At 37.8% G+C, this 17,055-nt stretch overlaps 1 protein-coding gene across 1 annotated transcript in view; it reads left to right on the forward strand.

The window, feature by feature from the left end:
- Nucleotides 1-17,055, forward strand: part of LOC105192776 (calsyntenin-1) — a 26,477-nt gene continuing 9,422 nt past the window's right edge. The window contains exons 1-3 of the mRNA XM_026136990.2: nt 1-491; nt 8,696-8,975; nt 14,926-15,737. Of these exons, the coding sequence (XP_025992775.1) occupies nt 359-491; nt 8,696-8,975; nt 14,926-15,737 (1,225 nt within the window). The 5' untranslated portion in view covers nt 1-358. The remainder of the gene's footprint in view (nt 492-8,695; nt 8,976-14,925; nt 15,738-17,055) is intronic.

Raw genomic sequence — 17,055 nt, forward strand, 5'->3', positions numbered from 1 at the left:
TTGACTCCGCGATTGTGTGTGCGGTGGTGTGTCGTCGCGAGTGCGAGTGAGCGAACGAGCGCGCGCGCGTGCGACACAAGTCCGTCCCGTCCGTGCAGTCAGTCGGCGATGCTCCTTTAAAAAGCAAAGTGTTACTCCGGAGTGCGCGCGCGAGTGAGAACGTTACACCGTCGAGAGAAAGAGGAGTCGAGGAGAGTGGCGAGAGGCGCGTCGTAAGGACGCGTAGTAGTAGTAAGGTGCCTCGTAAGCCACGCCGTGCGCGGCCAGGCAGCACGATCCCGTGACGACGACGACGACGACGACGACGACGACGACAACAACAACGACGACGACGAGAACGAGGAGGAGCGGAGGAAACATGCTGCCGCAGGCGACGACGGGCGCGCTGCTCTGCGGCCTGCTGCTGGCCCTGCTGTGCTGCGTCGGACTCACCCACGCGAGCATCGCCGCAGCCTTCGAGTCGACACCTTCGAGCTCCTTCGATCATGGAGGTGACTCTCGGTCTTTTCCGATTCTCTCTTTCTCTTCTCTCGCCGTCACCGCCACGGCCGCCGCCGTGCCCTACATTCGCTACCTGGTCCGCCGCGATCGCGTCCGCGCGCGTGCTTTTCTCGACGTGGGCCCTCTCTCTCTCTCTCTCTCTCTCTCTCTCTCTCTATCTCTCTCGTCTCGAGGACGACGTCGCGACGCGTCGCGACGCGGCACGGCGCGGTACGGCACGGCGCGACGCGGTGCGGCGGTGGCGCGGCGCGGCGCGGCTGTCCGCAGGTGTGCGACGGACGATAACAGCACCTGCGGCCCGTCGCGGCTGTTACACGGCAATCCCATTGACCGTGTGCGTGCCCCGTGCTCTCGTGTTGTACGATATACGCCGGAGTTGAACCCGGAGAGTTGCACTGCGCCCACCCGGTCGATATGCTGCCACCGCCGCCGCCACCACCGCCGCCACCACCGCCACCGCCGCCGCCGCCGCCGCCGCGCGAAACGGGCGAGGAAAAAGAAAGCAGACGGCTGTTAACCCTCCGCCGTCGGGAACGAGATGAATTTCTCCCTCGCTCTTCCGTCGGGAAACGCGAGAAAACGCTGACGCGCGTAGCGTGTGACACGGGGGGGGAGGGAATGCGGGGGAGGGATCCCCCTGACCGCGCTCGATTGTTGATATCCCTCGGCCCTCGCTCACCTCGTCGGTGGTCCTCTCGCGTGACGTAACGAAAAAGGCGATCGACGGGCGTTGGGAAAGTTTCGAAGTAAAGTCCTGCCGTTTCCCTTCGCGCCTCTCATCGGCCGAGAATCATCGTCGCATGATTCGCATACGTTTCGATTTTCCGCGATGAGATTGATTTTCGTGCGAGCTAGCCGCCAGCAGCCAGCACCATCACCACCACCGGTTGATGACTCCGCGCGACGTCGAGGGAAAATTCGGAATTTTGACCGCGCGTCGCGCGGTTAACACGCCCAAATTCGCGGAATGGACGGGAATAACCGTGTTATGCAAAATCCTGGCGACGCCGGCAAAATTCACGTCGCGCGTGTGCGCCCGTACAATAATGTGCGCGGCGCGGCGATAAAATTGTCGAAATACATCGACGACGCGAGGTAGCACGAGGTCGCCTGTCGCTGGGAGAGAAGCGTCGACGACGACGATGACGACGGCAACGCATCTGTCTCTCTCTTTCTCTCTTTTTTTCGTTCGTTCGCGTTAAACACGACTCTCCTCCCGCGTCGCACCTGACGGCGATCGAGTGCAGTCTCTCTCCTCCCTTTTTCTTTTTCTTTACACAGTCCTGGACCTGAACTTGACGTAAACAAAAATATGAATGACGACAGGAAACGCGACGATAGATGAATCAATAGTACCGCCCAAATGGAGGAAAATGATTGATCCGCCTTTTTATATTAATGAATGTTTTGACTATATAATACGAGTTAAAGCAAAATTTTTTATGTTTCCACGAGAACTCTCTTATGTGAAATAATCAATAAAATATCAAGGAATTAGGCTTTGAAAGTCGAACGCAGTTATTTTTGCGCTAATAATTACATCATGCACTTCATTGCATCCTTCCAAAGGTCTCGTGATTACATTGCCAACGTTTCGGCTCTAACGAGCTGAAAGTTATCGAAATTTAAAAACCGAAGGCTTCTTAGATTCACCGTTAAATTCGCAGTGTCGAATTCTACTCAATTTATATTTAATCGTTCTGGTAGGTCGTCATTGTTCCTACTCAATATTTCGTCAATTTAATTAAAGCATTGGAGTTAAACGATTTAATTGATGAAAATGTTAAATTTGGCTCTAATTTATTATATACTAGATGCATACGTTAATACGAACGTTACTTATTTAGAAACTGACCCCGGAAATGGATTTATGAATGGTTCAGATGAGATTGTTCCTTTAGTAGTTCCTTATAACCATTTTGTGTTAAAATAATAAATTTCGACACACGCGGAAAATGACAAAGTGTTAATTTAACTCAAGGAACTGGTTGAAATTCAATTCTTTAATATTGTACGGTGCTTTTTTTCTTTTTTTTCTAATCAACGATTAGAAAAAAATTTGGTTGCATAATGCCCGAGTTTTGGCTCTGAAACCCAAAGCTGCAAGACAAACAATGAAAAATTTGATTTAATGGTCCAATTACTGAACACAATAGTGGAAATTCAATTTCAAATGCTTTTTTCAATACAAAAATTGTATTATTACATAATTATATTTAACTCTACTTGAATTCTTAAACACTTATTGTTATAACATTTTATTAAAAGCAAAACCTCACTCTTTTAATTAAAAAGAATTTAAGACCTAGTGACGGATCGTCACTAGTGTAAACATTGTCGATAATTGAATCATTTATCCTAATGGTTTTCGCATCAAAAATTACCACATTTTGCTGCAATTTTAAATAAATAACTTTCAAACGATTAAGTTAAATAAATATTTATCAGAATTTTATTAGTATGTATAAAAATTTTGATGTAATCTATGATGTTATTTCCAATTAGCAAAAAAATATTACAAAACGCGCTTTTATAAAAGAATCAAAGGTAAAAATAAAAGAATAAATAACTTAAGAGAATTATGCTTGACACAGGTACTCAAAGATAATTTAATATAACAGTTTATGAAACGTTTATATTTTTGAAGTATTTTGAGACATGACATGACGTTGCACTCTGTACGTTTTTAGCAACGATTTATTTTTTTTTTATGTTAGCACACATTGCAACGATTTTACCTTTCTTATACGTCACTATTTCAACTTGCTTGTCGATATTCGCGCTGAATATCACGCTGCGCCGATATTTCGGAAACCTTAGACGACCTCGCTTAATTAAACGCACTTTTCGCGCGAGTGGGGCTTGCACCCTTCCGGCGACTCGATTACAATCGTTCGCCGAATGACGGTGTTAGTCATGCTCTTGTCGGAATAACAAACTAAGTGTGAATCACATTCGAGGGAGAGACGCTTGCGATAAAATTAGACTGATGATTTCGAGCAAAGACTGACGAGGAGCACAGTGATGTGAATTTAATATTCTCGTCGCGTTTCCCGCCCGGCAGAGAGAAAGGGAGATAGGGGAACGAGAGAAGAGAGGGATCGTGTTACGGGGCGTTAAAAATATTTGGGTGCATCCCGCGCGCGGATCGTTAATTATCTCCCTAATCACATCCGACCCGCTAAGATTAGAAGGGCCGCTCCGGTGGACGATATTCACAATATTTGAAGCTTTCTCCGCGGTCTACCCCGATATCGTGGCCCACATTGCGTGGTTTACATGTCACGATAATTGAATGCGTTCTAGCGTCTCGTCGGTCCCCCTTCCCCCTTCGTCCGATTATGCCGCGATTCGCCGCGATAATGCGTCGCGCGCACATCAAAGTATATCTCATCGCATAACGAACAGTTAATTAACGATCGCGAGCCGGTAATTATCGGACGCTGAAATTAGACGTCCCGTCGATTGTGCCGAATATTTTGACGACCGGGAGGTGATCGAGGCCTTTAGGCATCGCCGCGAGAGACACGGCATTAATTAAACGATATCATCTGCGCGAGTCACTTTTTCCCGGCCAACTTTCATTCGTATTAATCTCCAGGGATGGGAAGTGACGAGTTACGATAATGTAACTCTGTTTCTCGTTACCATTACTTTTTTGTAATCTGGTAATGACGTTACAATTTTCCAAATAATAGCACAGTGAAAAACAATGCTTTAATATCAAAACGTAATTTAATTCAATTAAACGTCGAATCACGGGCTGCCACTAATATATGCAGTTGATTCAATTAAATTTTATTCATTCAACTATATTTGTTATTGTCTTTACTTTTAACCTTTTTGTTTCATAATAATATTATTGAATTAACGAAATATTTCCAATTAGACCGATGCTGTTGACGTAACAGTATTTTTTTCTCTGTGTAACACTAAAAAAAAAAATGTTTCGCTGATGCAGATAAATTTTTAGGTGTAGCAATAAAAATTTATTGCTGCTTTTTTTGTATTTGCTAAAATATTGTCATATATAAAATTCATAGCAGCAACATTTTAACATTTCTTCTAGAAAATTTAAGTCTCTAATTGCCAATTATACAGTCAGATTTTATAATTAGTATGATTGGCCTTAACACGAAACGACACCATAGAATTTTCTTTCTAAATCTTACGAATAATTCAGAATCAAATTTTGTCTCTGTTATTTAGATTAGTTATTTAGATACCAGACATATGCGATATCACAATATTTGCTAATTATTTATTTACCTTAGTTAATTTTTTTGCAGCCAAAAAATTGTGACCGCATTTGTAAGGTCATTTTATTGAGCGAATTGGTAAGACCAGGGTTGAAATAGTTTCTTTCGACAATTAACTCGTTACCATTGCACGTTGCTCATTGAAAAATACTAACTTGTAACTTTACTTGTTACGTAACGAGTAAAGTAACGAGTCAAAGTAATGCGTTACTTTTACCTTACCCTTGCTCGTTACGTAACGAGTCAACTAACTCCGAACAAAAATTTTCATATATAATGATATATGACTACGTATATACGGAAAGAACAATTTTACTTCAGCAGCTAAAAATTTAGTTAGACGCAGATCAAAAAATAACTTTATATTGGGTCATCAAATTAATTATGTAGGACGCCAAAATATGACAATGTTGCTGCAAATAGTTTTGACATTCTAGCAAGCAAATTAAACATTCTATATATTTTTTTAAATGTTTCAACATAATTATCCTCATATCTTTATTTTAGCAAAATTGTTTTTTTCGTGTAATAATACATCATTATTAAATATTATACATCATGTACGAAAGTTGTCTCTGTATAATTAAATCTGATCACATCTGACTCTAAAATACGTATACAGTTTTATTATTATTATTGTACACAATAATGTACAACAATTATATGTAACATCATGCTTTATATTAATGCACATGCATGCTTAGGAGTTCAAGTTCTAGAGTAAACGTATTTTTCAAAAAATACTACACATAACAGAATAAACATGATCACATATTCATACATGATTATATAATGTATGATAAAATAAAATATGATGATAGATATGGTCATATAGAAGCAAATTTCATACATGATTATTTATGAAAATTTTTACTCGGGACGAGTTACTTTTTTTAATAAGTAATACATAATAAGTTACTTGCCGAAAATGACTCACCTCACATTTCAACCTGACATTACCATTATCATTATGAAAAACTGTAACGTCATTGCCAAATCATTCTTAGAAACAAATGAAAGCAATTGTGACTTGTTACTTAAACGCGTTACTTGTAGTGTCATGCAGTCGACTTGATAGTTTAAACAAGAGAAGTTTTATATTTTATTCACGAAATATCATGTGCGTGAAATACGTGGTGCTTCGTGAAAAGTATTTCGGAAACACTATTACGATAATTGTATCGAAAATTTGAGTGAAAATTTAATTTTTATGAAATGCACTATGCTGAAACTGACGATTCATTTAATATCCGATTTCCATATTGTCGAGATTACATTTATTGAGAATAAAACATTTATTGGGAATCAAATATTTTTAGCTTAAATAATTTTTTTTATGTAATCTATGTAGAGCACAGAATTAAACATTTATAAATTAAATGAGTTACAAATTAAATGCGGCGTAACGTTTTTCAGCAGAAACGTTGCGATGTTGCTGGAACGTTCCATTCTTTTTACATACGTTTTTGCTTATCTATAAAACCGCCGATCTCATTGATAGGGATCGCGTGTAGATGTTTCACGTCATCTTCTCCGTACACAAAGTTCTTGTGTACATTCTACACTCGTGATACACGTATCATTAGCAGAGTGTAAATGTAGGATCTCGTGGCATTATATTTCGTAGGCGTGTTTTTATAACGGTAGGTTTTATATGTCAGCTTTGACGTTTTCCTTTATAAAAACATTCAAGCGCCCTACGCCGCTTAACGATAATTGCGAGATAATCGAAAAGCACATTATGCATACGTTTCATAATTGACTTTCATTTCGCGAGCGAAAGATACTGCTTATAAATAATTATTCGGCTTAAAATGCACACGTAAAATTATAATCTCGAAAATATGGAAATCTGATGTTAAATGAATCGCCAGTTTAGCATAGTGATTTTTATTAAATTAAATTTTCACACTCAAATTTTTGATATAATTATAATAGCGTTTTCGAAATATTTTTAACGAGGCACTACGCATCTCACGCGTATGATATTTCACAAATAAACTTCTTGATAAATTTTCAATTAATTTTGATCGAAAATAAAAGAAAATAATGTAGTATCTCGCTTACATTAAAGATTGATCATTTTTTTTCAACAATTTAATTCATTAAGTTTTGAAATGCGTTATACACTTCACAGTCTTACATGTACATTAATTATTGTCAAACAAGTTTTGTTTTTTAAACATTTTTGTTAAGTTTCAGATGAAACAATTAATAAAATACACCCAGAGAGAAAAATTATGTTTAAATTGATGAAATTGTTTCTTTAACTCATTTTTGTTTTATTGAAATAAAAATACCTTTGAGAAAAAAGAAATTTACTTGGTTGCAAGAAACGTTATTAGCCATTTTTTAAATAAATTTAATTATTTGTTTAATTTGACAAATAATTTTTTTATTAAAAAAAGTGCTGACAGAAATGTAAGAAATAATTTACAATAAATTGGACTGACGAAATTAAACATAAGGTTAGCCTATGTCAGTCACAGCTGTTCTTAATGCTGAATAATTTTTAATTTTTACAGTCTTTGACTTAAGAAATAATTTAATTGTTTTAGTTTTAATAATATATTTCTTTTATTTCAAGAGAGTTGCGTTGCACAATAAAATTATTTTTTTAATTTTAATAAAAGAAACAAAAAATTTCTTTAAATCAAAGAAACTTTGCTTTAACAACAAGACACAAATTTCTTTGATTCAAACATGTATATTTCAAATATTATAAATAAAATTTTTTTTTTTATTTGAGGGAACTGTTCTCTGGGTGTAGTCTGAATTAGGAGATAAAATATTATTTTTCAAGCCTTTTTCAAATTTTTGCCGTATTTTAACTCACCTGAGCCGTCAGCTATTTTAAATCTCCATCCAGAAAAAACTCCACTCCAAAAGTGCTCGCAAAATCTGTCCGTCAAATGTAATCTAGTGATTCTGGGTCACCTCGGTGTCGAGGAGCTTACATGAGGATATTAGCTGTTGACTACCGGCTCAAAACGCCACTGTTAGCAATTAAGAGCATAATTATGAGCCACCGTTGCGGACATAAACTGCTACGAGCGCTCGTCTTCTACGTGCGCTACAGTTGTTTAACGCTTTTCTCATTATACGTATGTTGAAGAAGTTGACAATGAGTTAACGAGCTACTAGCTCTTTTGTTTCACTTAATCCATTTCTACCAAATTTCGAAATTCTTCTCTTTCTCTCTGTCTCTACCGCCACAGCGCTAAAACTCGCGTAACCCGCACCGAATATTTTTCACTGCTTAATTAAAAAGTTCGCTTGTTATATGCGATGGCAGGGGAGGAGAAAGAGGCAGAGGAGGAGCAAAGGGGAGGGAAAGGTGGATTTTGTTCGACCCTTCTCAAACACACGTTAACTGAATTTTCCCGGCCGACACCAAATTCGTTCATTAATTTTTAACGCTTCGTTAAAAATGGCAGTGTACTTAGAATCCTCATCACTGAAGCGCGCGTTATTATAAATAATATGAAGTAAACACTGCGCGTCTATCAATAAAACGTTCGATGAGAAACAATATAGCGGTACGCGCTGAGGGTTTTCATTAGTGATACGCTTACGCCATTATGTAAATTTACGCGCTCACTGACCTTAATGCCGATTTCTCGAATCTCCGCGTTTAACGAGGAACCGTAAATTTACTCCGGATACGACATCCGTCTCGAGAGATAAAGTTGGCGAAATCAGGCTATCCGTCTTCTCAGGGGGAGGGGGAAGGGGGCGCGAAAAAAAAGGAACGGTTTGAAAAACGAGTCGTAAGCTCCCAGCGAGTAACGCGAGTAGCTTCGGTTACTCCAGCGACTACGTTGAAAATAGCGAAACCGGAAACTGAGGAGGCGGTCTTCCTCTTTCTCGCCTCCGCGTCGAACGAAGTGACGTCGACGGCCACACTGATCAGTCACATACACGTGTTTTTGCAGCTCCACGATTGGACCTGGAGAGCCTCGAGAGCGGATATCACGGCCTGGTCAAGGAGAACGAAACTCTGGTCGAGGTCACGCCGCAGATCCGTGCCCTGGGAACGAAAGTTTGCTCCTTCCGCATCGCGAACAAGCACCACGGCGAGGCGCCGTTCGAGATCATCCTGAAGGAGAAGGGGATGGCCGAGCTGCGGGCGTTCCGGGTCCTGAATTGCGAGAAGCGCCGCAATTACAAGTTCGACATCGCCGCGGTCGGCTGCAACGGAGCGCAATCGGAAAAGTACGTTTTTTCTATGTCTCTGCACTTTACACGAGTGTACGAGGAACGACCTTTTCGCACTTTCACTCGAGCAGTCGCGTGAATTTTCATCCGTTTGTTACAGGATAAAGTAGACGAGGTGAATTGGATCATTATAAGTTTTGAGACAGCTTTCATTCGTTTTTTTATTTCACATCTCTTTTATCATGCTTGTTACTTTCGCGCGTTTCCTCTGCGCACTCAAAAAGATATTTTGCTGATATATAGATAAATTGCTAAGTGTTACATAAAAAATTTATTGCTATTTTTTTGTATCTGCTAAAATATTGTTTGTCATATATAGAATTTATAGCAGCAATATTTTAGCAATTTCTGTTAGAAAATGTATGTCCCACTGTCAATTATACAGTCCAATTTTGTAACAAGTATGATTGGCCTTAACATAAATAGGCGCCACAGAAAAACTTGCTTTCTAAATTTCATAAACAGTTCAGATATAAAATTTGTCTCTATTATTTAGATTAGTTAATACCAAACGTATACGATAATGTTTGTTCTTTTATCTACTTTATTTAACTTTGGCAGCCAAAAAATTGTGGCTGTACCTGCTGTACCTGCAAGATTATTTATTTAAGTGCAGCTGAAACAATAGACGATTCTATATTGCGTGTGATTCAATGTCAGTCGATGATGCTAAGCGCAGAGATCATGAGTGTGCGAAGAAATTTTCTCTCATATAAAATTACGATCCTAATTTTGTGAGTTTATAACGAAAAGGCTTAATAGGCTCTTTCAAAGAGTTTATTCATTTAATTTTATTTCTTTTAAACGGGTAATTCGTTTGCCCCGCGGCGAATCTGACAATTTTCTTTTCTCAATTTTGTCTTGATTTTATGCAATAAGGAACGTTTATGTATTATTTTATTACATAAAATTCAAGTTGAAGATGTAAAGATTAAGAATTTGTAGTAAAACTTAATGTTAAAATTAGTTTTTTAATTAATTTTTTACGAAGAATCTGATCCGATTCGCCTCGGTCTACCCTAAGCGTGTAGCGCGGTGCGAGTGCCTACGTAACCCGCGTTCATTCGCGGAAACTCCACCGAGATAAAGTAAAACTTGACGAAAGTAGAGCGGAATGGACGATACGGAAGAACTATACCCAAGTTTATAATTGCAATAGTCGGTTCGCTTCTCTCAACACGCGACTGCTTTAGTCCGCTGAAAAAAAACATTGCCTATCGTATGATGCTCTTGGCGCTCAGATAACAGCTAAGTAGAAATGTACCTTTTCCACCTCGACGGACTTTTCTTTATACATCGTATCTATCTTTTTCCATCGCATACTTAGTTAACTGGAAGTAAACTTTTCTTAAAAAAAAAAAAGATAAACGTTTAGATAACGAAAGCTACGAGATAATATACATCTCATATAGATGCTATTAAAATACAGCTCAACTTTTTATTTCCCAGTAATGATCGTACCAAATTCCGGGTGTATTTAAGAAAAAAAAAGCAGAATGTTTTATCAATGAAATTAGCAGATATGTTGCATAATTCTTGTGTAAAATTTATTATATTTGTTGCGTTTATCAACAAAGAAAATAGAAATATGATATCTTTGTTACAGTGAAAAAATCAAGTATTCTACTATTTTATAATGTTTACGTCTGTTACATTTGTAATTTAAACTTTATGTGCGGCCAGTAACAAGAGTACAATTTATACATATCCATTCGCATTATCACCGCAGATTATATTACGCACTCCGCCGTCTAAACAGATAGATAGAAGAATGCTTATCGGAAATGTTTTGTTTTACCTTGTATTTGTTCGCAGTTTAATCTGCAATTATTCGTGATAAGTCAGTTTGCGAATATGGATCATTGAACCTCGCGCTAGGACAATGCCAATTTTTTTAGCTTGCCCCTGCGCGACGCCATAGTCGCAACTTGTACCGACTAAATGAGGAAATAACTCCCGGTCTGAGTGCACAAATTTTCTCATTACGATGTGCGATTTCACGCCCGTCTGAAACGGTAACTGTCGACTATTCCCTTGCGTCCGTTCGCGTTTGCTCTCGATCTTTCGCCTCGATAAATGTTACACGTCCCTCGGAATGAAACTTTTACGCTCTCGATCGCGACAGCTAATAAAATGTATTGTAGACTCGAGGGGGAAAAAGACAAGAGTTATGACAGTTACCGCACAGTAGGAATACGAGACATCGTAACAGGCAATTTTGACTTCTGTTAGAGATGTGTAAAAACTTATAATTGCATATACAGAGTGTTCCATAACATGTGGGCGTAACTTCAGAAATGAATTCAGGCCACGAAAATAACACAAAAAGTTCGTACACACTGTACATCAATTCAGCTCAGTTAACGTGATATAGGTAATTTTATTAACCCTCCGCAGCCAACCTGTTTTTCACTGCTTACTCAGACCAACTGGGTCAATGGTTGTATTTTTTAAAGGATTTTTGGGCACCGAAAAGTCTGAAAAAGTTCTGGTATATTCTTTTAATGTTTAGGACTACGATTGTACAAATTAATCCGAAATGTTTTTTCACTTTTTTTTTTATACAATAAATGTCCGAATTTAACGCATAATCGGAAAAATAGAAAAATTATTTTTTTCAAACGATCCTGTTTGATATAGATAATGTTATTAATATTGTAACATAAAAATATTAGACATAATTTCCATTATGAATTTTATTATTATATTTTATAATTTTATTAAGTGTATTATTCTCTTAATTATATTATTTGCTCAAAATGTCTATTTTCTGCTCATAAACAATTCGTGCTACTGCTTTTTGTACCATAAAACGGTAATTAATTTAACTAAGTTTAATAAAATTTTAAATAAGTAATGTAATTAGAGAGGAGAATATTATTCACTTAATAAAATAATAAAATTTACAAAAATTATAAATGTCTGCTATTTTCCGTCTGTTACAATATTCATAAAATTATCTGTATAGCGGTAACTAAGCTACACGCGCGCGCGCACACACACACACACACACACACACACACACACACACACACACACACACACACACCGCAAATTGATCTAGAGTGTATGTGAATTTTTTGTGTCATTTTTGCGTCCTGAATTGATTTTTAAAGTTATATTATAAAATATCTATATATTATAATACATCTTGTAAAACTTATATTACGCAAATATATACAGAAAGAACGGGTAACCATTTAAATGTCATACACAGAAAAAAATGGTTTTGCTGACCTATCTAAAAATTTAGATAGGTCAAATAATTTTTATTGGATTACATCAAATGTTCAAGCTAACTGCTAAAATGCTTTTTTGCAGCATTACTCATCATATTTAAACGTCACGTTTATAGTTTAACAAAATTATTTTCAAATCTGTCTCCGAGGTACTTGAACAGAATAAGGTCAAGCATTAAATAAGGTCTACTTTTACATTTAACACTTTAAAACGCGTTTTATGCTGGAATATATGCTTAAAAGGTGTGTCATAGGAAGTAGGTAAAGAGGGGAATTAAAAGGCAGCAACACGTTTATTCAATGCAACTTGTGATAAAGCGAGTAAATGAGTCGCTTTTATAAAAATTTGCTGTAAAGTTTGTTAAGTACATATTATCTTATGATTTATTAAAACATAATATAATTTTATTCAACTTTCTAACTATAGAAAAAAACAAATATATACATATATCGGTTTTTAGAATAAGTACTTATTAGTACTTATTATATACGTATATAATTTTTTAAATAATTAATGCACTTATTAAGTAAGGCCGCTTTATATGTTTATTGTTACGTTATTGTCATTTATTTGTTGCATGTGTGGCTTGCAACACACGTTAACGATTTTTAATGCTGCTACTTTTAAGAAGCTAAAATTGTATCAAGATGACTAAAAACTTCTAAAAGTAAAAAAAATCAAATATAAATAAAATTAAAGATAATTGTAATGTTTAACAGTAGAGTAGACTTTAGGAAATTTCGTTTTTGTGATTAATAATCATTTTAAAAGTCATTTGAAAGATAATGTTTATAGTTGCTTTATTATTTTCAATTTATTTTTAATTTGGTTATTATTAAAAACACAAGCATTTAATAATACCCGATGTTAAAGCTTAAAACATTCTTTTTGTTTATTTACAAATATTCTATATGGAAAATAGTTTTATTTTTGTGAGCGACTGAAATAAACATTTTATTCGTATTTAATTTGTTTCAATATTTCCATAAATGGAGTTTATAAAAAATAAAATATTATAATTGGGTGGACCTTATTCGGGTATCTCAAGTATCTCATTGTCAGTTAAAGTTTCAGATATTTTAGCGAAACCGTATTTTTCCCCATAAAGAAATTAAATTTAAATCATAGTAATTCTTATAAAATATTTAATTTTGCGCGCCGAGAATACGGTGCCGAAAACAATTAGACGACAAGTACGACAAATTTTGCAGTATTTGGATAAAAGTTAGAATAAGTTGGGAAAGCAATCGTAAGGTTAATGTACTGTGAGAAAAGCCGTGCGCGACGCTCACTCTGTTTCCAACTATCTCGGAATCTGTCTCACCTCGCGGAATCGCCGCCAACGAATGGCAGATCAATAGTGAAACATCTCGTATATATATACATATATATATATATACACATGCACAACATGCACAGCAGTGCGCTTTTATATATAAAAGATTTCGCGGTGAATTTTTCATATACAAACCGAGCGAACGACGTTACAGCGAAATTTCGCTTGGACAACAACCGTACGAATTGCACGACGTCGACCGATCGATTGATGATATCGCGTGCCTCAACCGCCGATAGTGCATGTCGTAATTTCTAATTAGGATATCGACGCATGCACGCATCCAATATATAATTATGACGTTAATATGGAAGAACCGAGTCGGGATGATATCGCGGAGGGGTGGGTGGTAGGGCAGGGGGGCGCGAGGGCTTTGCCCCTATTATTTATTATTATTGCACGACGCGCTCGGCGGATTTTCGGTGCATTGATTTTGCCATCTCTAAAATTTCAAACGTAAATAGATTCCGAGTTCGTAACTCGAACGGGTCGCGCTGTTTGAACGCGTGTTTTCGCTAACGAAACAATTCCGAGTCGAAATTCAATCCTTTTCTCTCGCACGTACGGGTCTCTGCGGTATCGCATTATTGACTTTTCTGTGTACGCGTATTAAATTTCCGATATTGCTCCGAGCGGACACTGTCACATAAATGTTTTACGTTAAGTATATTGACAGTATTTGCTTGAATGATAATTCTTTTAAATCCCATCCCAGTGGATGCATATGGGGTAAAACGCATTCCTCTATCATGACAACACGGAAATATTAAAATAGATGTAGTTTCCTACGTTTTGCGCTGCCCTTTGCGGCGTATAAATTATTACTAATTCGAAAAACCATTACAATTAAATCCATTACGGGAGTAAGCGAGTATCTGTGCCAGCGTGAAATAGCTAATTATCTCGATGCGAAAGTTATTAAAGTAACCTTTATGACTGGGGAAATAAGCTCTTTTAAATTCACTGCGGAGATTATAATGGAAATTCACGGAAATTGTAATCCGTCCTGGGGAAACCTGGGAACAGTCGAAATAATTTTTCTGGTAGTTGAAAGTAAACATTTTTACATTCTAATTTACGGCTTGATGCATTTACGTAGATCCGTTTTTTTTTTTTTTTTTTTTTTAATTCCATTTTATCGAAAAGAGATTTGCGGAGAGATTTCTGAGAAACTGCAGAAAATATATTAATATAAATTGCGGGAGTGCACAAACGGAGAGGTACGTGGGAATTCGAAGGATCTAGGCATTCTAGGCTCTTTGTCACGCGACGCGCATAGTCGCACGTTCCTGCGACACGTCGTTATCTCCAGACTGGAGAGTAGAGAGGCCTTGAGATGCACGTGCACACTTCCACCTTTTTTTTTTTCAGCGCCACGGTTCATATTACGGTGGTTGACGTGAACGAGTACGCGCCGCAGTTTCTCCAACCGGCCTATGTCAGTACCGTGGACGAGGGTCGCCTCTACGAAGAGGTGGTTCGCGTCGAGGCGTCCGATCGTGACTGCACGCCCAAGTTCGGCGATGTCTGCAAGTACGAGATCCTCACCGCCGATCAGCCATTCATCATCGACAATGAGGGTGCCATTCGCAATACCGAGCCCCTGGACTACGAGCGCTCCCACAACTACATCCTTAGCGTGGTCGCCTACGACTGCGGCATGAAGCAGTCTGCGCCAGCGATGGTGACGGTCAAGGTGAACCGTGTGTGCGCTCCCGGATGGCGGGGCATCCCCGAGAGGGTGGATTACGCCGCCGGCGTTGGTTCGCAACCTCTGCTGCCCTCGGCGCGGCTTGACCTCTGCGACGCGCCCTGCATTTTGCGCAACGTACGCGCCACCTTGACTCTGGCCACGGATCACATCGGCAAGGGTTGCGATCGCGACACCTACGGGGTTCGCAGCCAGCGAAAGCTGTGCGGCGCCTCGCGCGACAGCGTGGATCTGCTGCCCACACCTGGACCCACAGCCTCCTGGACGGCTACTCTTTCCAGAGACGAGGGTAGAGAGGCCGATGAGATCTTCGAGTTTGACGGCGTGGACTCGGCCGCGATCGTGCCCAACGACGTGCTGGAGCACAGCCTAGCGCAGAAGTTCACCATCGGCGTTTGGGTCAAGCACCGACCACGCCCGCGACAAGATCCGCATGTTAAGGAGCACATTTTGTGTGCTGCCGACGATCACAGTAAGTATTGACGTAATTAAAACCGAAACTCACTAATTCGCCGCGGCATCGCCTTATATCTTTAAGGATGTATAGGACATTTCACAAAATATTGAGTAAATTAATATTGAAAAAATTACAGATTGTGTTCTATTGCATTTGAAAAGTAGTAGAAAAAATTTGACGGCGATTTTCTATCTGAATAAAAATATTTTAATAAGAAGTAGACATGTGCTCTAATGAAAATATAATTAATAATAAAATAAGAAATAATTAAAAAAACTAAATTTTTTTATTTAAGTATTTGTGTAAAGTTTTATTGCGATGCATGGAAGTTCTGTAAAATAAATAAAATTTATTTATTTACAAAATAACTAAACAGACAATCACAATAAAACTTTGTATAAATCATCTTGAATACTTAAAATACTTATACAAAAATTTGAGATTTTTAACATTGTAAAAAAATAATTTTTGAATTTTTAATACAGCAAATAAACTATAAAAATATCTTATTAAATAAGTATATAAACTTATTTATACAATTTTTATATGTATATATATATATATAGTTTATTTGAAGTATTCCTAGTTGAAAATTTTTCTCATAATTTTTATACGAATTTGAACGTGTTTCAAAAATATTCAGAAAGTCTACATCTTCTCTTAAAATTTTTCATACATGTAAATTCTGAAATGTGCTGAAATTTCTCATCCCATAATTTCTAAAAAAATATTTTTAACTTTTTTAGACTTTATAACATTTCATCAGAAATTTTCACCGGGGTTAATATTAAACACATTTCTAAATTTTATTTACTTTGCAGGGACTGTAATGAATGACCAATACATTCTTAATATTAAAGATTTATCACACCTTTGAGTTATTTTTAAACATTTTATCTTTCTATTTTATCAGATAGCTTTGCATTCATTCAATATTTTGTTTTTGTTGTTCTTATCGAGATAAGCATCTTCTGCTTTTAAAACGGAAGGCGCTCATCGATAAGAGCAACAGAAGCTTATTAATGACGAAGAAAATTTCACAGAATTTTCTTGATATTGAACTTCCATTAACGCCTCCAAAAATCATAAAGATTTTACTTTGTAGCGTCTTGTTCCACGTTTATCACGCTCACGATTATCCCGATTGGCCTTATAGAAGGGAAAACAAGGATATGGGCTGTAAACTTTATAATTTTCATCTGCCTTTATATCTGGAAGAGACAATAATCATTTTAGGCAACTGATAAGCTCACCGGTCGTCCCGATGTCGAGCGATGCTCGTTGATGTAGCCGCTGTTAGCAGAATACATTATGCGCTGGCAGTGTGCGCGCT

The sequence above is a fragment of the Solenopsis invicta genome, chromosome 9, assembly GCF_016802725.1.
Source record: "Solenopsis invicta isolate M01_SB chromosome 9, UNIL_Sinv_3.0, whole genome shotgun sequence".
NCBI classification, from domain to species: domain Eukaryota; kingdom Metazoa; phylum Arthropoda; class Insecta; order Hymenoptera; family Formicidae; genus Solenopsis; species Solenopsis invicta.